Source organism: Micromys minutus (assembly GCF_963924665.1).
Source record: "Micromys minutus genome assembly, chromosome: 17".
In the NCBI taxonomy this organism is placed as follows: Eukaryota; Metazoa; Chordata; class Mammalia; order Rodentia; family Muridae; genus Micromys; species Micromys minutus.
In genome coordinates this window covers 26,524,567-26,550,043 of record NC_137952.1, presented here as the reverse complement: position 1 = coordinate 26,550,043, position 25,477 = coordinate 26,524,567, and the positions used below count along the sequence as shown (strand labels likewise).

The window sequence follows — 25,477 nt, the reverse complement described above, 5'->3', positions numbered from 1 at the left end:
CTGCCTCTCAGAACCTCTCTCCTCCAGGATCTGTGCGCGAAGCAACAATGTGCATGAAAGAGCACTCCCTCGGGAGCTGGCAGTAAAGGGCCTCTCCTGCTGTGTGTGGCGGCAGCAGCTGTGCAGTGGAGTTTTTAGGGCTTCACTGAAAGGTTCAAAGACCCAAAGAAGTATCACGGGCATATTGCCTCACCTGGCTCTCATTTTCATGGGGAGGAAGCATTGAGAAAGAGGAGCTGGGTGTTCAAGTAATTTTGCTTATTCAAAGCACCCAGTGCCAGCTGTGACCTAGCCCATCCCTGACTCCCACCTCTGAGAGTGATTCCACCCTCGGAGGACAGAACCCCTGCTCTGTGAAGGACCCTTTTCCTAGAGAGCTATTTGTGTTCTCACCTCAGCCCAAGGTTCAGTAATGGTATCTCCCACTGTCCTCCACGAGATATCACCGCCTTCAGCCGCTGGGACAAGTCTGAGCAAAGACAATCTTTGTAACAGGGGTCCCAACACTTCTAGACCTCATAGCCCGCCCCTCAGTTCACAGCAGTCCAGAGAAGGAAGCCCAGAGCAGGAAGTGCAGAGGCACGGGGTGGGGAGGGACTCCCAGGAGGGGAGCCCAGCCCCCCTCTCCCCGCCCCGGCAGAAACAGCTATTGCTGATTTACAAGGCAGATTGACTGGGCTCCCGCCTGAAACTGAGTCCCACTTTAAGCTACTGCCACACTTTAGGCTATAAGAGCACCCCAACTTCCGGACCAGTACTGGGCGGGTGCCCTGTGAGCCCAGCCTAGGTTCCCCTCCTGTTCACCCTCCTTCCTTCTCTCCTCCTGTCCACTGGAGAGGTTTGCCCAACCTCTCTCAAGAGGGACACTTGACATCATGTCTTTACTCAACCCTGTCCTGTTGCCCCCTAACGTGAAGGCGTATCTGAGCCAAGGGGAACGCTTCATCAAGTGGGACGACGTGAGTAGGACTGGGCGCCCGGACGGACCGGACGGCGGGGCTGGGCTGCTCCGGAGCTTTGCAGAACTGGAGGGTTGGTTTATGTCTTTCCGAGCACCCAGGCGCCTATGTGGCTTGACCTGGGGCTGCTGTCACAACAGTCTAGATAAACAAGTCTGGGGTGAGGGCAGATGATGCTACTGGCTTCTGTAGGAAACTTTTGTGTTTGGGAAAGAGAGGGTGGGCTGTGTGTGTGGTGGGGGTGGTTAGTATCAGGAAAGGTATTCTCTTTAGAACTGATGTGCCCTTTTCAAATCCCCGAAGATGATAAAGATTTGTTTCTGGTAACTTAAGTGTTGTTAGGGAAATGCATGCCTCAGCTGAGATCAGTAAAAGAGGTCAGTTAGGTCCCCTTTCCAGCACAGACACCCCAAGTTTGCTCTGGCAGCTGCACCACCCCAGTCCACAGAACAAGATGTGCCCTGTCTCGGGGAAGCCATGTTCTCTCTCAAGCTATGGAAAGTCACAAAAGGGCTGTGGACCCAGCTGAAAACTGGAGGCTTGAGGTCTGGGGTCTGAGAAGGAACTTTCTGACTTCTGCTTCCCTGTGGTGGCTCAGCTCAGCTCAGCCTCCTACTACCTGCCAACCTGTCTGCAGGGGAGGAGAGACCATCTGCACCCCAGCCCATGGAGTCCACTCCTTCCTAAGTAGTCTCTGGTCCTTCTGGGCCCTGAACACACAGCCACTAACCACAGAATCATTTGGTCTAAGAAGAATAATGAGGACTGTCCTTCAGGGAGGGATAGGCCTCCTTAAGAGAGTTCTAGACTGGCCTCAGGAAGGTCTGGCGTTCCCAACAGTGCAGGATGTTTAGGAGGCCACCAACAGTTGTTACTTCATCTCTCTGGATTGGCTTATGTAGTTTCTCTATGCAACGATGAGAGTCTGAGGCTAGACCCTTTGGGGGCTATGCTAGGTGAAGGCATCTAGTTGTCAAAACTGTGGGGATGGAGCCCTGGTATGAAAGGCTTTCTGTTTCTCCACAAGTGTTTTGGTTGGTGGCCTGGTGGTCACATGGAGCTGATACCTTAGAGCCTATGGAAGGAGGGAAATGACTCACAATGAAAAGTGAAGTGACTCTCTCAGTTCCTCTGTGAAGTGTGTATAATCTGAGGGGGGCGGAGGGTCACCAGGGATAAGGCTATATAACTCTCTTTCTCCAACCTGTGTGTCTGGTCGACCAGTTCCCTTCCCCAACCCAGAGTTCTATGTGGTCACTGGACTCTGACTTGCATGAGCAAAAATGTCCCAAGCCTGGTCACAGGACACATGACCTACGAACCAGGTTCCGCTCTCGGGTTGCTTTGGGCAGAGTTAGTAGATGACAGATATATCACACTATATTGATAACCATAGTGTAAAGGATATAACCAAACATGACTCTGTTTAGTCTCCAACAGCCCTTTCAGAACATACTTAGAGGGAGAAAACTTCCTACCAAGGTGGGGCAACCATAGGCTCCCGAGAAAGGTGGGATTCCCAGCTCTTTCTCTTCCAGGACCTTCTACCAGGAAGGGTGAGAGTTCTTTCTTGAATACATGCTGTCAACAGCTGGCTTGGAGTTTCTAAGCCGGACAGAACTTAACAGCTTATTCTTTCTCTGGTGATCTTTTTGATGATTTGGGAGAGGCCCTCCTCCGTGTATTGGGGCTCATTTGCTTGAAATCTCCCAATCCCTCTATTCAGGGGATCGCTCACAATTGGGTTTTCGGTTTTTCTCCCTGAAGCTTTGGGCCTTTTTGCCCATCCTTCACGCATGAGTCTGCTCTGGGAACAGCAAATATTCACATTTTGCTGTCCAGGCAGTCCACCCGGCACCTTTAGGGTTTCCCAGGCTAGAGACCAGATCCTGCCTATACCATTCCACACTGAACAGTCTTAAGGTCAGGAAGCAATACTGACCCTCCCTTGGGAGATGGGTTCAAAGTTCACTACACAGCTATTCTCCAAAATCAGCTTTCTTACAAAATCTTTTCCCCACACTCTAACCACCTTTAACGTGGGACCCTTTCTTGTACCATTTCCTCTGTAGATCCTGTATTTGGTCTGGTATGTCAGCAGCAATAATCATGCATTGTTGGAAACTTTATCTTGTTTATATATGCAAAGGCTATTCAAATAAAAGATGGCCTACTTACTGTGTAAGTGGAATGGGAACTTAGGCCAGTTTACTCATTCGTGTAAGTATTCATACAGCAAATTCCAAGGTTTACCACTAAGCACCATATCCAAGGTCTAGCTCCCTCACAGCCCTCGGGGTCCTTGAGTTCATGGGAGTTTCCTAAATGTGTTTCTACATCTGTGAACCAGTTCCTGACCATGTACCCACTTATTAATAACAGCACACTTCAGAAAATCCTCTTCGGAAGGGGTGAAGTGTGGACTGGTCTTTTGAGACCCTTTAGGCTGAGGAGGTTTGAATACTTCCCTTTAGAGGTGTGAAGGAACCGTAGTGTCTCTTGGGCCATTAAGATGGGAGGGGCAGCTGGTGCTCATGGCTGAACAGAAGGAATCTGAGCATCAGGGTTGATGCTAGATTGTACAGGGCCTTGGCTCTACACACCAGAACTTGGGGCCTCGGCTCCCACTAGGTCAAGCTTTCCAGATGGTGGTAAGGAATTTTGGAGAGATTTTCTATCCTTTGGTAGAGTCATGACCCCTGAGAACATGGAGAGGTAGAGGCATTGCTTGGGATCCCTTCAGTAATCCTGCCTCCCTCCCTCAAGGCCTCCTCATTGTTAGCTTAGAGAACACAGGAAATGCCATTTTTAGTTTCTAGGAAGGGGATGGACCCTATCTGAATCTTTGGCCTGGGCCAAGAAAGTTGGCTTGAGACCCTAGAGCAGACAGCTGATCCTTTCTTTCCCCAGGAAACTTCAATAGCCTCCCCTGTTATCCTTCGTGTGGATCCCAAGGGCTATTACTTATACTGGACAGATCAAAATAAGGTAAGACACCACCCAACATGGCCCTCAACTCCAGCTGCTAGACCCCTGGTAGTATAGCATGGAGTCATGGATGCAGGAGATGCAGGGAGTGTAGCTCCTGGGGCCTCTCCTATGGGCAGGGAGGGAAGGTACAGTCTCCTCATTTCATGACTGATGGTCCAGGGCCCATCTAATCCTGAGTTAGTATTCCTTGGAGAGAGTGCGGAGTGTTAATTTGCTGATCCAAAGGGCAATGATCTACTGATGGCTTCAGGTCAGGTCAGAGTTCAGGGCTCAGAGGACAGGCACAGCCGCTCAGAGGAAAAGAAGGCATGGGGTGGGGGGCGGGGACATCCAGGATAAAAGACAGGCTGCACATTGAAGCTCTTATTCCTGGGAAGGGATGAAGATTTCTTCTCCCTAAAAAGAAACTGGGGAGCAGAAAGTGAAGAGAAAGATCCAGGGAGCCTGGAGCAGTCTTAGCATCTAGAAAAGGCAACAGCTAGAATGTGAGGGGGGTATGGAAAGTTCCATCCCCTCTGTGTCATTATTCTCCATGTGACCTTTGTCCCTCCCCCGCCCCCCACCATTCATTACTCCCACTGGGAACTGCCACCAGGACATGGAGTTTCTGGATGTCACAAGCATCCGAGACACTCGCTTTGGGAAGTTTGCCAAGATACCCAAGGTAAGTGGGCCCAGAAACAGCCACCGAGTTGCAGAGGGCAAGGAGTGAGTCTCTCCTGGGGGTGGGGAGCCCATCTATGAGACCAGATGAATAGGTCTTGGGTTACTAGGCAGCAAGGATGCCAGCCCAGGCCAAGGCATGGTGGCTGCTGCTCAGATTGCCTGGATTCTGAGGCTGAGAATTCCTGCCTCTAAGTATGCCAGACTGTCTGGAAAGTGTCTTCTAACCCTTGCTCTCCACTTCATGGTGATGTTTTGCCTTCAGTTGCCTAAAGCTTATAGAAGATTGAAGGTACCGACAGTTGGAAGCAGGATTCTCTCAGTTAGGAGCTAAGAGTCTATCTTCAAACAAAATTCCCAGATTGCCAAGTCCCACTGCCTTAGCCAAGCTCTTCCTAGGGGCTTCTCCTTCCCACAGCAGTTGCTGGAGTCAGGGATGGGGGGCGGCTGGGGGGATGCTGAGGCCTGTGGTTCCCAGGTTCCATGGCTATTCTGCCTCAGTGGCCTGCAGTTCAAGTGGTTGCTGAGGAGACACAGGAAAAGACACCTTGGGCAAGACGGAGAACACACCTCTGACTCTCACTGTATCACTGTTTCTTTCCTACAGAGCCAGAAACTCCGGGAGGTCTTCAACATGGACTTTCCAGACAACAACTTCCTGCTGAAAACATTCACAGTGGTGTCCGGCCCTGACATGGTGGACCTCACGTTCCACAACTTTGTCTCTTACAAGGAGAACGTAGGCAAGGTGCATTGGCAACAGCTGGGTAGAGTGGGGACCCTTGGTAGAGCCTGGCCTTCCTGAGAGTCGTAGGCCTGGGCCAAGGGGCTCAGGTGCATATGACCAGGAGCTTGACTGGACTCTGTGTTCTATAGAATTGGGCTGAGGATGTACTGGCTCTCGCCAAACACCCAATGACAGCCAATGCTCCCCGAAGCACATTCCTAGACAAGATGTAAGTGTCTGTTCCCCCCTCCCCTCCTGCCCCTCCCCTCCTTGCCTGAGCTCAAGGGGTTGGCTTACCAATGCCCCAGAGTGATGACTACTGTCCATCTCTCCAGCCTGGTGAAGCTTAAAATGCAGCTCAGCCCTGAAGGGAAGATCCCTGTGAAGAAGTGAGTCTCCTGAGCACCCCTTTAATGCCACCCAGCTCCCCAACCCTTCCCTCCCTAGGCACGACTCCTCTGCTGCCTGCTACCTTTCTCTGCTCCCTCAGTTTTTTCCAGATGTTTCCTGCAGATCGTAAACGTGTAGAAGCTGCCCTCAGTGCCTGTCACCTTGCAAAAGGCAAGGTGAGTAACTTTCCACCACCAGTCAGCTCTGCTAATTGTCACTGCCACCAGATCAAACATGGCGGAGGAGAGGGATGGCCAAGGAGGAAAGCAGACATGGTATTGCTATCCCATCAATAGCTCCCAGAGCCGATTAACCTCCAGTTACTGACACTACTAAGCCTAAAGGTGGGACCAGGGCAAGGGAGTGCGGTGTGGATTGGGATTCGGAGTGGGAAGGTCTGCATCCAACAGTGCTAGAGGCAATGTTGGGGAGGACAGCAGTAGCCGTGGCAAGCCTTCCTAGCCTTGGGCATAGGAAGTCCATGTTTTCATTGTGAGGGATCAAGAAAGGGACATGAAGGACAGGAGGCCGACCATAGGGTCTGACAACTCCAGGAGAGGACTAATCCTGCAGGGTGTCAGGGAGAGGGGCAGAGCCAAGAGTGGAAGCTGCCAGGGCTGTACCTCGGCCCAATTTGGAAACACATTTTCCACTTCTTTTTAATTAAGTAATTAATTTTTAATTACAAATCAGAAGCAGGGTCACCCCCATGAGATGTCTTCTGTGATTTACCACAAAAAGAGCTCTCTAGGCAGATACGGCCCAGAGCCAAGGTCCAAGCCTGGTTTAGGGGTGGTGTTGGGTCTCAAGCCCCTTTTCACCTTGGCCAGTGTCCTTGTGTCATTACAAGTCGTACTCCATGAAACACTTGTCCTGGCAAGAATTTAGGACACCAGAAATGAGTAAAACTATGACTCTAAGCAGCCATCCTTATAAACTACATAAGGAATATTTGATAGACCCCAAGTGTAGCCAGGTACTCTGGAATCAAGCACGAGTCAGGGAGAAGGGGGACTGGGCTCCTGAGGTGGTCCTTATAGTTCACACTGCCTGCCTGCTTCTAGTGACACCTGCCCACTTTCTCTCCTGAGCTCCATCCCTAGCTGTGTCCTCCTTCTTTGTCTGCTTCCCTTGTGTCCCAGTAAAAGCCACTGACCGGCTTCTGGGCAGAGCCGTACTGGGGAAGATCAAGCCATGTTTTCCTGCTCAGAACCTTATCCCCCAACTAAGACCTGTGTTGATCTTCTAGTGTGACCCTGAATGGCATTTTACATTTTGTTTTCTGGAGGAACAAAGTGAAAAGCACAGGGTCCCTGTATAATTATTTCTATAGAATCGTGTCCTCTGGACTCATACATACAACCCGTGTCGAGCTTTATTCACTCTACAATGTATTTTCCAGATTCATCAGTGTGGTAGCATTAGTACTTAATGTGCGTGTGTGCGTGTGTGTGTGTGTGTGTGTGTGTGTGTGTACATACATACATATACAATGGACATGATATATATGTGTATGTACACACACACACACACACACACACACACACACACACACAGCAGTTATCATAGTCCATGTTGATAGTTGGTTTCTCTCCACCTTTTGACTATAATGCTTATACAAGCATTTTGTCATGATTTTGCTGTCAGTCTTCTTGGCATATATCTCTATCTATCCCTATCTATCTATCTATCTATCTATCTATCTATCTATCTATCATCTGTCTGTCTATCTATCTATCTATCATCTGTCTATCTATCTATCTATCTATCTATCTATCTATCTATCTATCTATCTATCTATCTATTTCCAGGTGAAATTGTTCACATAACTATATGGTTTATTGTTCACCATTTTGAGGAACCGACACTGTCCTCTTGAGTGGCTGCCACATTTTACTCTCCTGACAGCACTCATGGGATTCTCGGGTTCCCACAGCGCAGCAACACCGATGCTGTCTGTTGTTTCTCTGTGCTGTCCTAGTGGAGATAAAATGGTATCTTGTCTTGATTTTAATTGGTATCTGCTTAATAACTAATGATGCTGAATTCTTTTCGTTTACTTATTGATCATTTCTATATCTCCTTTACAGAAACACCATTTCAAATTTATTGTCTTACATTTCTTCTTCTTCTTCTTCTTGTATGCATGTGTGTTTGTGGTGTATGTATGTGTTTGTACATGTGTGGAGGCTGGGGGTTGATGTCAGGGGTCTTCCTCAATTACTCTCCATCCTATTTTTGAAAGATTTTTTTTAAGTATGTGCTTGTGTCTGTGTGTGAATGTGTGCGTGTGAGTATAGGCCAGAGGCATCAGATCCCCTAGAGCTGGAATTGCAGGTAGTTGTGAGCTGTCTGTCGTGGGTGTTGGGACTCAGATCCTCTGCAAGATTGATGTTGGCTTGCTCTTAACTGCTGAGCTATCTCTCCAGCTTCCGTCCCAGTGTTGGAAGGGCTTTCACGAGCCTGGAGCTCATTCATGTGTGGTTCGATGGCTGGCAGTGAACTTCAGGATCTTCTTGTCCCTGTTCATTTGCAACACTGGGGCTACAGACACACCACCGAGACCAGCATTTATGTGGGTGCTGGGGACCTGAACTCAGGTCTTCATGTTTACACAGCAGATACTTGAACAACCAAGCCATCTCCCCAGCCTTAGAGCTATTGCTTTGTTGTTGAATGAACACATAATGGATAATTGATTTGTAAATATCTTTGTAAAAAATATCTTATTTTGTGGATTATCTCGCCTCTCTCCCCCTCTTCCTTCCTTTTCCTCTCCCTTCCTTTCTTCCTTAGCTCAGGTCAGCTTTCAGTTTCTTGATGGTGATAAGTGTACATTTGTTGTTGTTGGTTGGTTGTCTTTTTTTTCAAGACAAGATTTCTCTGTGTGACCTTGGCTATCCTGGAACTCCCTTTGTAGACCAGGCTGGCATCGAACTCATAGAGATCCACCTGCCTCTGTCTCTCAAGTGCGACAATTAAAGAAGTGCACCCCCCCCCAGCAAGCACAGATATTTAAAATTTTTATCAAATCTGATTTTATTTCTGTATGTGTGTGTTTAACAATTACTTGTGTTTGTTTGGTGTGTGTGCATTTGTGTGTGTATACACATGTGTGTTTGTGTGCACTTTCTGGGGTTCGTGCCTCTCAGGCACCATCGTATTTCTCCCTCCAGTTCCACCAGGCTTTAGCGCTCACAGTCCAGGGTTCTACTGTTAGGTGCACATTTGCCTATATTTAAACTGTTTCTTTAGAAAGTTTGTCCTTCACTTATGAAGGAATAAAGAAATAACAGCCCGGGACCCTGGCGGGCAAGCAGGGCCCCTTGCTTATGACATTTTGTCATCATTTTGCGCATGCTTAGTTCTAGTCTCATTCCAGCTATGGAATTAGCCACTGTCCAAAATCAACATCAGAGCAAGCCAGCTAACTGGCACTACAGTCAGACACCCTTGAGGTGTGTGCGCCCCATGTGTCTGCTGTCTGTCTTGCCTTGAGTAACTCCTCTCTGATCAGGCCCCCTTCCCCAGAGCTGGTGTAGGTCATGGTGAGTCTTAGCTCTGAGCAGGTGAGATGAAGGATAACAAGGTGATGGTTCTTCCAGAATGATGCTATCAATCCCGAGGACTTCCCAGAATCTGTGTACAAGAGCTTCCTCATGAACCTCTGTCCTCGGCCAGAAATCGATGAGATCTTCACTTCTTAGTGAGTTCCTTGGGTTGGGCATGGAGTGTTGGTAAGGACAGCGATTCCTTTTGGGAACCACAGGGCTGTACAAGAGAAGAGAGTAGTCCAAGCCTCCAGGTCCAGAGGACATATACCTGTGCCCCTCTCTCTGGCCAACAGCCATGCTAAAGCTAAACCCTACATGACCAAGGAGCACCTGACCAAATTCATCAACCAGAAGCAGCGAGACCCTCGACTCAATTCCTTGCTGTTCCCACCAGCCCGGCCTGAGCAGGTGCAGACACTCATCGACAAGTACGAACCCAGTGGCATCAATGTGCAGAGGGGTAAGGACCAAGGAGACCTGCTTCCTGTTGTCCTGTCCCCTCCTGGGGGCTGAGTTGCAGCCCGTGACTGCTTGCTGTCCACCGTCTCGCAGGCCAGCTGTCACCAGAGGGCATGGTCTGGTTTCTCTGTGGACCAGAGAACAGCGCACTGGCCCATGATACTCTGCTGATCCACCAAGACATGACGCAACCACTGAATCATTACTTCATCAACTCCTCACACAACACCTACCTGACAGGTGGGTCCTGGAAACCTCATGCTGAGCTGCTCCCAGGCTCCGGATCATTCACAGACCCTTGTCCTACTGTCTGTCCTGGCTGTGAGTGACATCCCTGTCCCTCTCTCCATTGGTTCAGCTGGCCAGTTTTCAGGCCTTTCCTCGGCTGAGATGTACCGCCAGGTGCTGCTGTCTGGCTGCCGTTGTGTAGAATTAGATTGTTGGAAGGGAAAGCCCCCCGACGAAGAACCCATTATCACCCACGGCTTCACCATGACCACGGATATCTTGTTCAAGGTGGGTCACGGGGTGTGGAAACTGATTACAGGGGCCATCAAAGAGGGACTAAGGTGTTTTTTGAGGTTAGGGGAATGAAGCTGAAAGGGAGAATCTGGAATACGTCAAGCTGTTGGGAGTCGACAGTGGCTGTCTAGTTCTATGTGTATGCTGAGACTAAGTAGTGGGAAGGAGCTACCCTCCTCACAGAGTTCCTTTCTCCTCTAGGAAGCAATCGAAGCCATTGCAGAAAGTGCCTTTAAGACTTCCCCATACCCTGTCATTCTGTCATTTGAAAACCATGTGGACTCGTATGTTCCCTGGCCTGTTCAGCCTCGTTCTCTACCCCTGCCCAAGCCTCTTGCTGGAACCCCTCCCTTCCCCCACACACATATACTGTCCCCAGCCTCTAGCTCTAGGCATCCATTTAGTCTCCTTAGGACCTCAGCTTCTCCTTCCTCTGTTTCTACCTACCCCACTTCCTGGGCCCTTGATCTGAGTCGTTAGGGTACAGAAGATGGGACAAGGTTGTTGCTAAGCAACTCACCCCTACCTGAATTTTTGTTCCCTGCTAACAGACCCCGGCAACAGGCTAAGATGGCTGAGTACTGTAGGACCATGTTTGGAGAGACCTTGCTCACAGAGCCCCTGGAAAATTTTCCTGTGAGTGCACAGTCTTGTGGGGTATCTGGAGCCAGGTTAACAGGGCTGAGATACTTGAGTTTATTTGATAGACTGTGAGTCTGGGGTCCTGCCATCTACCATGTTTCAGAGAGTATGCTGGCATTAGGGGTCTACCAGTGTCCGAAACTTGGTTGAATGTTAGGCATGGTGGCACTTAGGTTTGAGAGGCTGTAGCAGGAAGATCTCAAATTACATGCCAGCCTGGGCTGCAGGCTGAGACCCCATTTAAAACAAACAAGCAGGGCAAAACAAAACAAGCCCAAACACCACAATTGCTGGCCCAGGCTTCTAACCTTCTCCACGAGGAGACAGACAAGTATCCAGGCTAGTTGCAGCCAATGTTGCTATGGGAGGCGGTGCTCAGGAGTTAGAGGACCAAGGAAGGCTTTCTGGAGGAGTGTGATGGGTGGGAATCTGAAAGAGGACTGAGATTCATTGACAGGAGCAATCTAGAGAGAAGGCATTAGTGAAAGACATTCCTGCCAAGGAACAAGTAGTTTCAGTCAAATGGGAATTCACGGTACAAGGGGAAGTGGTTGGCGGTGAGGCAACAGACATAGGCCCGCACCACAGACACACACCACAGGGGAGGCAACCGTACCCATCTCTTCCCTGTCTACAGCTGAAACCTGGCATCCCTCTGCCCAGCCCCGAGGACCTCCGGGGCAAGATCCTCATTAAGAATAAGAAGAACCAGTTTTCCGGGCCAGCATCCCCCAGCAAGAAACCTGGTGGAGTGGCCGAGGGCGGCTTCCCGTCCAGTGTCCCTGTAGAAGAGGACACAGGTAAGTGAGTGATGGGAGTGAGCGGGGTTTGGGGAGAGCCAAGGCTGACAAAACTGTGTGGCAGGGTGGACTGCCGAGGTGGAGGAGGAGGCGGTGGTAGAAGAGGAGGAAGAGGAGGAGTCAGGAAGCCTGGATGAAGAAGAAATTAAGAAGATGCAGTCGGATGAGGTGTGTGGGGATAGTCCCTCTGCGGCCTCCGCTGTGGTACCCCTCTGGGAGGGCATGGAATCCATATGGGCTCTGTATTATTCCTTTTTCCACTCTTACCCCTTGTCCTCTAGGGCACAGCAGGCTTGGAGGTGACAGCTTATGAGGAAATGTCCAGCCTTGTCAATTACATCCAGCCCACCAAGTTTATCTCCTTTGAGTTCTCTGCACGTATGTTCCATAGTATAGGGTGGTTGGGGAGGGGGGGCAGGCCGGGTTCAGGAGCAGGCTGTCCTGATTCAATAATGGCTTCATGAGTGGGATGAAAGGACCTGCTCCCTCTTGGACTAAGGGCCTTGTCTATAAATGCCCAGCTTAGGAGTCAGGCAAAGGGCTTGCTTAAGTGGCAGTGGCTCCCAGCATTGGACTGAAGAACTTGGCAGCACACAGAATGTTCTGGTGTGTGTCAGTGACAGGCAGGTATGACAGGCCACTTCAGCCAGGCCCGTCTGGAGCTTCTGCAGATTCCTAAGGCTTTGCAGCCCCCCAGGCCTGAAGTCCGTCAAATGCTGCCCCAAGTCTGGGAGCCCCAGCCCTGGAGGAAGAGTCCCTGGGAGAACACACCTTTAATCCTAGCATTCAGAGTCAGAGGCAGGTTGACCTCTGTGAATTAGAAGTCATCCTGGCCCACATAGCAAGTTCCAGAACAGCCAGGCCTCTACATAGAGAGACCCTGTCTAAAGGAGGGGACAGGAGGGAAGAGAGTTCCCATGAGGGGGAGGCAGAGCAATTTCCAGAGACTCACTTACCCCATTGGATCCTCCCATTTTTTTGTGTGTCCCCATGACATTTGCCCTGATCTTTTCAAGATGCCCCTGAGTGCATTTCCCACTCTCTGTGCTTCTCCCCACCATGAGCACCTTTCTAAAAATTCTTGTGCAGGTGGATCTCTGCAACACTGACTCCCCATATCTGACTTCCCAACCTGGTACACTCCCTAGGCACACCAAGGATATGTGTGGAGGGTACGGGGTACTACCCTTACTATACAACTTCTCTCTGCACTTGCCAATTGCTTGCACATTTCACTCCCTGTAAACATCACTGCCTGGGTATCCTTAAGGTTTCACCAGCCAAGGTCCCCTAGCTGGGGGCTTGAAGGAAGGTCTGGGGTCCTGCAAATAGCCTTGGGCAGCACCTATATTCAGGTACAGCTACAACACATGCTATGTGAGCTTTGTGTGTCCCAGGGGCATACACAAGGTCTCTTTCAACTATGTGCCCCAGCTGGTCTCTCACCAGGTGTGTATACCACATGTTCCTGATACCCTGGACTCAACCTCATATGTCTGCCACACCCTACATGCCTATCCGTTATATATAGCCCTCACTCTTCCCCACCATGATGCAGGTTTCCTCCTGCATGTCTACTGTGATGTCCTTTTACCCCAGCACATTTACCTGCACACAGTCCTCTCAAATCTGGCTGCTAGACCCTCAGGCTTCAACAGAATCCTGGGTTGGAAGCACCTCTCTATAGAGGAAAATGCCCCAAAAGGAAGCCAGGGATGAGAGAGAGTGCAGCCTGACTTGGACTCCCGTCCCTTTCTCCCTTGCACAGAGAAGAACAGAAGTTACGTTGTCTCTTCCTTCACGGAGCTCAAGGCCTATGAGCTGCTCTCCAAAGCCTCCATGCAGTTTGTGGAGTATCCTTGAGGCTTTGCCAGACAAGGTCCCTGGTGGGAGGGGGTTTGGGGGAAGGCCTGGGGTCCTGCTGGTGCAAGTAGCCTTGGCTAGCTCCTATACTCAGTAACAGCTATAACAAACGCCAGATGAGCCGTGTGTACCCCAAGGGCACACGTATGGACTCTTCCAACTACATGCCCCAGATGTTCTGGAATGCCGGATGTCAGATGGTTGCCCTCAATTTTCAGACAATGGGTAAGGGAATTTCCAAAATCAGACAGCCCTCCCCTGGGCCCTGCATTTCCAGACCACCACCCCCAACCCTCCTCTGGGCTATGTCTGCCCTTTCTTTACCTCTCCCTGGATAAAGATCCTTGATGCCTTACTTGATGTGGTGTTTGTGTAGGCCCTGGGGGCAGACCCTGGTTGTGAGAGCACTTTGGGGAGGGGTCATTCTCTCATGCCTGTTCAGCTCTTCATATATGGGAACATACATAAGACACAAAGGCTGGCATGGGTCCCGACTGCTCTGTTTGGGTGTCACATGTGTGCCAGCTATCCCAGATCCTCTATGAAATTGCAACCTGGTCATACCATTACTTCTTGCTGACTCTAGGTTGAAGACCCTTCCTGAAAGGCTAGGTACCCTCAGGGGACTGGGATGGGACATTAGAAACTCTCACCTTCATGATCTACCCAAACTCCCCCATTTCCAAGACTCCCCTCCCCCAAAAAAGGCTCGAAAAAGACTGAGAATAGATCCAGGCTACACCATCCTCACCACATCCTCTCGTCCCCCCCAGACCTGCCCATGCAGCAGAACATGGCACTGTTTGAGTTCAACGGGCAGAGTGGCTACCTCCTAAAGCACGAGTTCATGCGCAGGCTGGACAAGCAGTTCAACCCCTTCTCGGTGGACCGCATTGATGTGGTGGTAGCCACCACCCTTTCCATTACGGCAAGGCCCAGGGTTAACAAGTGGCTGGGAGTGCTGGGCCCTTGAGAAAGAAAGCCAAGAAACCCACCCCTCTACCTCAACCCCCTTTCCTGATATCTTGAAGATTTCAGCCCCAGCCAGTTCTTGCAGTAGCAAGTTGCCTTGGAAACTGCCTCCTCCTCAGCACTGGAGTCTGCCTCTTGGTCCCCATGGAAACCAAGGGGAAGGGCTGAGACTCTAGAGGGGGAGGGGAGAGAGAGAGTCTGGGCCATGCTGGGCAGCAGGAGCCCAGGCTCCAGACCAGGGGGTAAACATTTGTTGCTCCTTTCTTGTCTGAGGTGAAGTGTGTGGGTGGCCTGCCTCTCCGAAAGCACTCAAGACCTTAGAGCTTGCCTCTTGAGTCACACTGCTGCTATTTGATGACCAGTGCTGAAAGGGGATCTTCACAATACCCACAGCAGATACTTGGCCTCATGGGGAGAGAAGGCCCACGGGCTTAGGAATCAACGGAAGTGGGATAGCTAACACTGGCCTCCCCTGGGTTCTCACCCTTAGGTCATCTCTGGGCAGTTCCTGTCAGAGCGCAGTGTGCGCACCTATGTGGAAGTAGAGCTGTTTGGCCTCCCAGGGGACCCCAAAAGGCGCTATCGTACCAAGCTGTCACCTACCCCCAACTCCATCAATCCTGTCTGGAAAGAGGAACCCTTCGTCTTTGAGAAGGTGCTAGGGATGTGACTGGCACTGGTGTCTGTCCCTAGTTCTTGCCCTATCTTTGTATGCCTTCCTTACATTCAAACAGTCCCAAACTCACGTTCACAAGGTTTGCTTGTGTGTGGGATTGCGGGGAGAGGGGTTTGTACACATTAGGATTAGGGATAGAAATGTGAATTCTCAGCCCAGAAGCTAGGGGATGATGGGGTTCGTCGTCTCCTTGGACACTGGTTGGCAAAGCTGCCGGGGGTTATTTGTATGGGCTCACTGTCCTGAGCTGCACATCTAGACCATTCCCCCATGTGGGCCTGGCTTAAACTGGAAGATGCCCCTATGTACCTCGGGCATTGCTTCTGCCTCTCCTCACCAAATCTATCAAGGCCTGCCAGGGTCTCATCCTGTCATTAAGTGAGACTTCTGGAGTCAAGGGGAGGAGCCGCCTGACTCCCCACCCCGCCCACTTCTCAGACTCTGCTGTCCTAAACTACCGCAGATCTTGATGCCTGAGCTGGCTTCCCTCAGGATAGCTGTGATGGAAGAAGGTGGCAAATTTCTTGGACATCGCATCATCCCCATCAATGCCTTACATTCTGGTAAGGAATTGGGGGGTCTTAACTACTTGCAGAGAGTCTGAGACTGAGACCAGCATCCTGTCTGGGGGCGGGAGTGGCATCCAGGCAGGGTCTCTGAGGTCTCAGCATCCTCATTCGTGTTCTCAGCCAATCTAAGGAGTGGGACAGGAATAGACTTTCTCCGGGAACCTGACTGGTGGGAACTCTGCCCACCTAACAGAATGCCCATGACCTTCTGATGTCACGTTACAGATTCCTGAGCAGCTGCCATTTCTGGGCACTCAGAATGTGTGAGAGGAGCTGGTGAGATGGCTCAGCGGGTAGAGACACTCGCCGCTAAGCCTAATGACCTTAGACACCACATGGTGAAAGAGAGAGAGAGCCGGTTCCCACAAGCTGTCCTCTAAGCTCTGCATGCCCATGTATGCACACATGGAGTAGATCAATTAAAATGGAATAAAAAGGCGTGAGGAACTTATAACACATGCTCATAATAAATACACTTGGCAGATAGATGAGGAGTTAATCTAGTGTTGACCTAACCTGCCCAAAGCCACACGGTAAGGAAGCACAGCATTAGACTTAGAACCCTGGCCTTTGATAGCTAGAAGTCCTAAGTACTTGTTTGTGCTGTGGTACTGGGCAGAAGCGGGGTCTGGCTTACCATCCACCTCGCCACAGGGTACCATCATCTGTGTTTGCGCAGTGAGAGCAACATGCCTCTTACCCTGCCTGCGCTCTTCGTCTTCCTGGAGATGAAGGACTACGTGCCTGACACGTGGGCAGGTAGGACACCTGTGCCTGGCCTGAAGTGGGACGAGAGAGAGAGAGAGAGAGAGAGAGAGAGAGAGAGAGAGACAGACAGACAGACAGACAGACAGACAGACAGACAGACAGGGAGGGAGGGAGGGGGGAGGGAGGGAGAGGGAGGGAGGGGGAGGGAGGGAGGGGGAGGGAGGGAAGGAGGGAGACAGGGAGGGGGGAGAGAAGGAGGGAGAGGGAGGGAGGAGAGAAGGAGGGAGAGGGAAGGAGGGAGGGAGGGAGGGAGGGAGAGAGAGAGAGAGAGAGAGAGAGAGAGAGAGAGAGAGAGAGAGAGAGAGAGAGAGGGTGTTCCATGGATCCTTCTAGGCCTTAAACTCCACACTCACCGCACTGGTCATATCCTGTGCTTCCCAGATCTTACCGTGGCCCTTGCCAACCCCATCAAGTACTTCAGTGCCCATGATAAGAAGTCTGTGAAGCTCAAAGAAGTGACAGGAAGTCTGCCTGAGGTCTGTGTTGCCAGGACCACTGCCAAAACCCTCCACGAGTTGTGGAGTGAGTGGTGGGGGGCAGAGTCCCCTATTCAGTGAAAACCGTGTGAGAGCCACCGTTCTAACAGGCCACTCTCATACAGAAGTTCTCCTCTGGGATTCCTGTTGCCAGCCAATCCAATGGGGCTCCAGTCTCAGCAGGCAATGGGTCAACAGGTAAGTAGTTTTGGGTCCACCTGCCTAGTGGATAGCTCTGCACCTCTCCCACTGCGCCCATAGTCCCCAAAAGACTAACTACCATCGGGGAGGTGAGATCCGAATCTGAAGCCTCCACACTAAGAAAGGGGGAGTTGCAGAGAGCTTAAACTACAACCCCGCAGGAACCAAACTGAGGTGCCTCCAAGGCACCTGACAGTCCAGCCCTGTGCTCTTACAGTACCGGGGACCAAGGCCAAGGAGGAAGCTAAGAAAGAAATGTCAGGTAAGGCCTGCTGAGCCACGTGATCATGGGGCAGGATCTGGAGGGGAGAGCCTGGGGCTTTCCGGAGGGACCTGCCGCACTGGGAAGATGCTCTGGGTGGCGTGGCACCTAAGCCATGCCTCTACAGAGCCACAGACCACCAGCTTGGAAGAGCTGCGGGAGCTGAAGGGCGTGGTGAAGCTGCAGCGGAGACATGAGAAGGAGCTTCGAGAGCTGGAGCGGCGTGGAGCCCGGCGCTGGGAGTTTCTGCTGCAGCGTGGCGTCGCACAGCTGGTGGAGCTCCAAACCCCAGCAGCCGGCGGCAAGCTCCGCAAGGGCTCCCGCAAGAAGAGGTAAGGGCTTCGGGGTGCCCTGCGTTCCCCAAGAGTAGTGGCGCCTGGTTCAGGGCCTCTGTTCCTTCGTGGCTTCCACAGGACCCTGACCTGTGAGGAGACCGTCGTGGCGTCTAGCGAGCTCCTGGAGGGAGCGGACCCACGCGTGCAGGAGCTGAAGGACAGGCTGGAGCAGGAGTTGCAGCACCAAGGCGAAGAGCAGTACCTCTCTGTCCTCAAGTGCAAGGAGCAGCACGTGACCGAGGTGTGGGACACAGTGGCTGCTGCCAACTCCACCTCTTCTGCGCAGCCAAGGGCTTCTCACTAAGCTCATCCTTCCTCCTTTGCAGCAAATAGCCAAGATGTTGGAGCTGGCCAGAGAGAAACAGGCCGCCGAACTCAAGACCTTCAAGGAGACCTCGGAAACGTAAAGTTGCCCCTTTTGACTGTTTGCCTCTACCTCCCTCCAAAGGCCGTGGCCCTCAGACTATCTTCTCCTTGTCTGTCTGCAGTGACACCAGAGAGATGAAGAAAAAACTGGAGGCCAAGAGGCTGGAACGGATCCAAGCCATGACCAAAGTCACCACAGACAAGGTGGCCCAAGAGAGGTAAACCCTGAAGGGGAGGCTGGAAGAGGGTCAACCCTACAAGGGCTTCTAACTTGATTCCCTTGGTCTGCCTCCATCTTGGCCCTTCACAAGTTGGCCCCATGGCTGTATCTCTCAGAGTTTCCCTTGAGCAAAACGCAGATGCTTTTTTAAAACACTGCTTGAAAGGGAGGAGCAATGGAAAGAAGCACATGCACAAAGAGAGGGAGATGGAGCCCTGGGGTAGTAGCCTGTCCCCTTAGATGTCTGTGCTCTTCACCGTGCCCACCCTGGATGCCTTTATGTCAGTGTTTAAATGAGGAATTGGACCCAGGGCTCCCTCATACCAATTCTCCATCTTCCATGATGGTCTCTCTGCTCCTTCCTGCATCAGAGATGGAGTTCTGATTTGTCCTTCCCTTGGGATGATTTATCGGCTCTGTCCCCTTATAAAACTCCAATTCCATCAACAGGCTCAAGAGAGAAATTAACAACTCCCACATCCAGGAAGTGGTCCAGGCTGTCAAGCAGGTATGCAGGGCTGTGTCCTTCCCAGTCATTCTCTCAATAGGTATGTGTGTGCGATGTGAGCATCCTTCCTTTGAGCCCTTATAGCAGGCTGGCCAGATGTGACCAGATGTGTCCATGCAGCTAAGGATGTGAGGAAGTAACCCAAGGTCGGGCCTGTGGGTGGAGGCTGCAGGCCTGAAGGGACACATGAGTTAGCAGGTCAAGGAAGGATGTGATTGGATGGAGTGGGAGAGGACACCATGGGATGGAAGGAGGAAGGGAAACACTTCTGAGAATGGACCTGAAGCTCCCTCCCTGGGCATTGCTGGCCACAGTAACAGGCCTTCCACCCACTGTGGGCTGACTTGTGTCAGGCACTATGACAAGTGCTTCCTGTGGACCAGACATGTGATCCTTCACGATCCCAAGCCAAGTACGATTACTTCATTTTACACATTGCAAAAGCTGCCTAAGGTTAAGGAATTCACCCCAAGTCTCACTGCTAGTTGGTAGATATAAGAGCTGAAGTCTAGCCTTTATGTTGCTTGCCTAGCTATCTGAGTCTCTGTCTCTCACCTGTACCCAGATGACAGAGACCCTGGAGCGTCACCAGGAGAAGCTGGAAGAGAGGCAGACAGCCTGCCTGGAGCAGATCCAGGCGATGGAAAAGCAGGTGAGGAAATCTCTGTCCTGACCCCAGTGGAGCTAAATGGGTTCTCGGATGGAAAGGGGCCCAGCCCTAAGAGCTCCATGCAAGAGGTTAGGTGTCACCAGTGGGTCACGGGCAGATTCTCATGGTGTCCCAAGGCCCTTTCAAATGAGACTTCTCTACAGATTTCTCAGTATTCTATAGTCTGGGACAGGCAAGGCCCCCTCGTGAGCCTGGTAATGGTTCCTGCTGTCTCTACAGTTCCAGGAGAAGGTGCTGGCAGAGTATGAAGCCAAGATGAAGGGACTGGAGGCTGAAGTAAAGGAGTCAGTGCGGGCTTACTTCAAGGTCTGCTTTCCCACTGACGCAGAAGACAAGCCTGAGAGACCCTGTGAGGCCTCTGAGGAGTCCTGTCCACAGGAACCGCTTGTGAACAAGGCAGACACACAGGAGAGCCACCTCTAATGCCAGTGTGTCACTCCAACACCTTAGCAAGGATATCTACACCCTTCTCTGGAACATGGTCCCATTTCCGAGGAGAAAGGGTCCTTAATACTCTGGGGTCATGGGAGCCTGGGGTTGCCTTGGCTGCTGCAGTACCTCCCCCACTTCTCAACCACGAAAGGCAGATAAGAGACCATCAGGACAAGAACTCCCATAGAACTTTTCTAAGCTGATTTCTTCTGTCTGTCCCACCTGTAGTTCCGTGTACTCGTGAAGGCAAAGGAATATGCACCAAGAGAGAGGAAACTGGGTCCTAGTCTCCTAATGTACAAGCAGGAGCTCTCCACTTGGAGCTCGGTTCCCTTTCTTAGACGCTTGGCTTTGCTCCCTGGAACCTTCACTCTTGTGGGTGTGTCTCCAGCAGAACCAAGACCTCCTGCCCTGATGCCTGACTTGATGCAGTTCCTTACACAGGGCTTACGCTGCATCTTCTAGGCCTGCCTTGAGTGCAGAGTTGCCAACTCCTTAAGGCAGAGCCTGGTACTGCCTCAAAGCTCTCTGGGAATGGCTACTTTCAGAATAGTGGCAAAGGTTCCTGCCCTCGCCTCCCACCTATGGGGATAGATGGCTGCATGGGAAAGCTTCCTCGGCTGCCCCTCAGCTGATCAAGTATTGGGGGTATGGGGGTTATGCCTAATGCCAAAGGGAGACTGGCTTGTCAAGTGCTCTCTCTCCAACTCTGAAACTGGTTCACCCTCTTTTCTGGATCTGGGTCTGCATGTCCTAGCAGGTGTGCCATAGTATTAGGTGGGGGCTTTAGTTGATCATCATTTTCTTTACTGAATTTATATGGTCTATTTATTTTTCTCCTCCCTACCAAAGAACCAAAACCCAGAATCTCCCACCTTAGCCGGGCCTCTGTTCTCCAGTCAGGAAGGGACAGAGAGGAGAGAGAGGCCTCTGAAGAGAAGCCGCCTGAATGGTTTTGGAAACCGGATCCCTTGGGAGCTGCAGGAAGGGTGAAGGCCCTTCTGGGGCCTTGTCAAGTGACCCTGCCTCTGGCTTCCCCGTCTGCTGGCCCTGAGGCCATAACCCTAAAATGATGATGTCACTCTCTTTTCTACACCCCTACAGATGTGCCCCTTCCTTGTCTCCCCTGACCAGGACTGATCCCAGTACAAAAATGCACCCCACACTCTTAGTCACCCCAAGCCTTTGAGTTGGTTATCTGGACCTCTTTAGGAACACCCAGAGTGACCATACACACACAGGGACATGCCCCTGCTGTGGTCAATTCCAATAAACTTTCTGGAGGCCTAGCCTGGGGGCCACACCTACAGTTCTGTCTCAAATCCCAAATGGGCTGGCAGGGCAGGGCAATGCTGGGAAGAGGTTGTTTTCTTATCAGAGAGTTCCAGCAGATGCCATTAACTGTGACCACCTGTGCCTTTGGAAAATGAACAGGGACACCTCCCCCATCCCCCTCAGGGCCTGACCTCAGGGGTTCCTACCTGTCCCTGGCCACAGAGTAAAGCTAAGACCTGTTCATTCATACAACTAAAGCCTAGCTTTTGTCAGTCAGCCTCCCTGTCATAGTCACACTGAATACCGTCAGGATGGGACATCCACACCCCAGGCAATGCCCTGACCTCAACCCATTCCCAGAAGTCCTATTTTGCCCTTCCTTTCTACCTCCCGAAGATGCAACTCTGTGGAGATGAGAATCTAGATTGAGAGGAACTCTCTGAAGCGGGTACATGGGCCTCAGTCAGAGCCAGCAGAGGCCACTGGGCAAGAACCACAGTTAATACCCATGAACCCATAAGAACAGCTGCCTTCAGCTCTCCTCTTGCCAGGCCAGGATGCAGCTGAGGCAGGGGTTGCAATCCTGCCTCCTGAAGGAGCCTCTGAATGACTTTTCAGGCAGACTGGATACCCACTTGCTTGTTTTCAGTCTGATGCCCCAAAGGGCCGGTTCTAGGCCCTGGAGATAGATTAATCTGTGGCCATGGGGGAAATACAGAGGAAGAATTGATGCCCTCCCATGGGTACTGGGCACTAACAGGTAAAAAACACCTGGGTCCCATCCCTGTTGTCACAGGGCCAGGTTCCCTCCTCACTTATGATTTCCATTTGACATGGAGAAGGATCCTCACCCTTAGAAGTCCCATGGTTGACTCAGTACCAGATCCTCTGCTGACTCACCCCACTCCTTGCACACGTACCCCCCTTCCAGCTCCCTGCAGCTCCAAGGCACGTGCCACTAGGCTCAACCCTGAGGAGCTAGCAAGTGCAATGTGACAGGGTGAGGGGGCTGGTGACACTTGAAGAGGAAAGGAGGGGGCGAGGAGGGGCAGTTACAGACAGACTTGCAAACTGAGGCACCTCTGGGAGGAAGCCCTTTTGCCAGCCTGGGGTCTGCAGGAGGAAAAGCTGGGCAGGTAGGAGGGGAGGAGTGTGAAGTGCCTGCCTGTCCCCTGCCTGCACAGCTCCTTCTCCTGTCAGCCTTCAGCTCCCTAAGCGACAGCTTCTAATTCCGGCTGTTGGAGTGCTCTGTGCTCCACAGTGAAGTCTCGGCTTTTTTTTTTCTCCCCCCCCCCCAGCTTTTGCTGTTTCTTTTCTGTTCCGAACATAGTGAGCCCAGGGAAGAAAGTCAGAGCAAAGGCTCTGAGGCCTGGGAATCACCACCCATCTGGGAACTCAGCACAGACCAGACTGAGGCTCTAAAGAAGACTTGACCAATTTTTTCCCTATACCCCAGGACCTCCACACACAAATAACATTGTTTCCCTCCACCATAGGCAACCAGGCACAGACAAAGCTGAGCTGCTTCAAGGAGGCTCTTGGGAGGAGGGGCTTAGCTAACATGCTCTTCTGGGGTTTTGGTACTTTTCTTTTTGGAGGTACACAGCCTAACCTTCCTCTTGATACTGAAGGCAGATGGGAAGGAAGAACACATTTTCTCTCATGATGCAGATGGGGAAAACCCGAGTCCTAAAAGCCTTTCTTCTGCTGAAGGAGGCGAGGATCCCCGTTCCCTTCCCTTGAGTGGAGAGTGTCACCTGGTCATTGACAGGGCAGACTTTGAGAGCCCTCTAATTGATACGGTGCTTCTCCAAACGGTGGCTCCTGATCCTGTGTGCTGCAGGCTGAGTTTCTGTCTCTGCTTCCTCTTACAGATGGGAATGTGCAGGCCTGGGGGGGTGACACTGTCAGTTCAGGACACAGGCCGAGACCTAGCTCTTGTGCCAAGAATTGTGTGGGGGCTCTCTTCACTGACTTTGCGCTTAGTAATAAGCCTCACAGGACAAAGGAGAGTGTGAGTCCCCATTGTAGGGTAGCCTGAATCCACTCCTAGGCCATCCTGAAGACAGGAGTGCTCCTCCCCCCACACCCTCCAGCAAGAGCACTCCTCACAGAATGCTCAGGAGTGTCCTCCAGACTGAACACCCCCTCAATTCTATCAGGTGCCTTTGTCCCTGTAACCCTCTGTCTGGACCATCTTCCTTGTTTCTTAGCAGCCAATGTCACTCATCCTTACAGGACCAGCTCTGCTGCTGCCTTCAGAAGACCCAGGTCCCCTCTCCTTCCCAACATCGTCTGTCCTTCCACAGGCCATCTGAGTTTTGTATTTAGCAGATGTTTTCAGTCCTGGGTTTGTCTTCCTGACTGAGAGGACAAGTTCATTACACATCTTCATTTACCATTGCTGGAAACACAGCGATGGGGACCCATGTAGCCCGGCTGGCCTCAGCCTCACCGTGTAGCTGAGGATGATCTTGGAACTTCTGATCCTCCTGCCTTCATCTCTGGAGTGCTGGGGTTGTGAGTGTGCAGCACCATACCTGGTTTCATTCTGGGAATCAAACCGGTGGTTTTGTGTATTTTGGACAAATAACTCTACCAGCTGCGGAAAGTCCCCAGCCCTTTCCGACTATTCTCAAGCCCTCTAGGCATGAGAGCTTGTGGTACAGTCACTGTAAGACTCAGCGGAGACCTTCAGTTTTACCCCTCCCTCGTGCCCATGAGCTGGTTGTCCAAAGGAAGAGGATGTTTAATGGGTTTTCCACACATCTGATTGGGGGGGGGGTGGGTCTCAGGCCCTCTCCTTTCTTTAGGGGTCAGGCCTAGAGCTCTGTGGCCTAGACATGGTTTTGTGCTCAAGATAACCCAGCCCTTGTCTTGTGTGTCTTTTGTCCTTTCCTGGACTCTAGCTCTGGCTCATCCTTGAGGGGATAGGAGGTAGTACCTGGGAAGTCCTAATACCTGCACACTCTCAGATCCTAAGGCGCCTGCCCTGCCTGGGTCACAGTGGCCAGTGTCTAGTCAACTTGCTCCACAGCGAGCTGGCACGCGGGCGCGCTGTCAGGTTTGGAGACGTCTGAGATTGGAGAGTGCACCCCCGCCCTGCTCTAAGTGAGCGTGTGCGGGAGGCACAATTGTGTGTGGCTGCGATTCGCTGCACTTTAGATGACAGCAGCCAGACTGGAGCGCCCTCAGTCCGAAGTCTAAACGCCTCATAGCCCAAATTACTCCTCCTCTGTCTCTTGCCCACCTCAAGCTCATACATTGTCCAGTTCTGTCCTCGTGGGGTCCCAGTCTCTTTAACCTAGAATCGATGGCAGGAACTCCCGCCAGTTTCTAAGCAGCCGAGGCTACCGATTCGGGTGGAGGCGGGGGGCGGGGAAAGAAGACTGAGACTTTAGGATTGGCCCCGCCGGGTGCATGTGGCCCCCAGCGAGCAGCCTCCGCCCCCACCCCGCAACCGCCGCCGCATTCCCAGGGGAGCGCGGAGGAGGAGCCGCTCCCCAACTTCGTGGCCCACGAAGGGGTGGGGGTCAGAGGCGGTCTCCCTCGCCCTGTCCGTCTCTGCCCTGAAGGTGCAGCCTGCTTCCAGAGCAGCCATTGCCATGGAGACCCCCGAAGCTATAAAGCCAGGTATCTAGGCGTCGGGCACTTCAGGAGCCGCTGAGCCCCCCCCCCAAGTAAAAAAGCAAGTGTCCCGGCCCCCGCAAGAGAGGAGGAGGTGGGGAGAGGCTCCGGGAGCTGGAGGAGCGGCGCTCCCCGCCGAGGCAGGAGGCAGGCGGGAGCCACCCGCTCAGCAGGGGAGCAGGGGCTGCCCGGGGTGCGGGTGAGTGGCGCTGCTCCAAGCCACGAGGGACCAAGGGGCGTCGGATACTGGAAAGAGGGCCCAAAGAGTTTAGGAGGCCGAGCTTGAGCGGGAGTCAGGAGCAACAAGCAGCCCACACCTCCAGGCGGGGGGGCCAGGGAGGAAAAGCAAGACGCCCGGGGAGCGGCGAGGCAGCGGAGCAGCAGGGAGACCTGAGCGGGAACTGCAGGACACTCGGTTGCAGCCACCTACGCGCCGAGCGGCAAGAGCGGGGTACCGGTGTCCGGGCCGGGGCCGTAGCCCCGTGGGTTGAGGGAACAGGGGCGCCCCCGTGCGGAGCTGTCGGACTTCCCGGGCCCGGCCGCCGGAGCC

General features: G+C 52.2%; 1 protein-coding gene across 3 annotated transcripts; it reads left to right on the top strand.

Annotated features, from left to right (window-relative positions):
- Window positions 1–875: 875 nt before the first annotated feature.
- Window positions 876–20,072, top strand: PLCB2 (phospholipase C beta 2; the record flags this gene model as incomplete). 3 transcript variants are annotated; one of them, XM_080931214.1, is made up of 32 exons in its annotated part: window positions 876–959; window positions 3,870–3,947; window positions 4,546–4,614; window positions 5,221–5,361; window positions 5,490–5,569; window positions 5,676–5,729; window positions 5,831–5,906; window positions 9,336–9,436; window positions 9,578–9,744; window positions 9,837–9,983; window positions 10,102–10,259; window positions 10,467–10,549; window positions 10,817–10,901; window positions 11,545–11,707; window positions 11,772–11,875; window positions 11,989–12,085; window positions 13,476–13,560; window positions 13,671–13,795; window positions 14,344–14,498; window positions 15,033–15,197; window positions 15,682–15,781; window positions 16,442–16,546; window positions 16,937–17,031; window positions 17,157–17,229; window positions 17,450–17,494; window positions 17,622–17,826; window positions 17,908–18,070; window positions 18,156–18,232; window positions 18,318–18,413; window positions 18,866–18,923; window positions 19,489–19,575; window positions 19,813–20,072. In XM_080931214.1, 32 exons carry the CDS (start codon window positions 876–878, stop codon window positions 20,014–20,016), a joined length of 3,525 nt encoding a protein of 1,174 aa, XP_080787340.1. In that variant the 3' UTR covers window positions 20,017–20,072. The 3 variants fall into 3 exon arrangements, with proteins under 3 accessions (XP_080787340.1, XP_080787342.1, XP_080787341.1); XM_080931216.1 differs by lacking the exon at window positions 4,546–4,614; XM_080931215.1 differs by lacking the exon at window positions 17,450–17,494.
- Window positions 20,073–25,477: the final 5,405 nt, after the last annotated feature.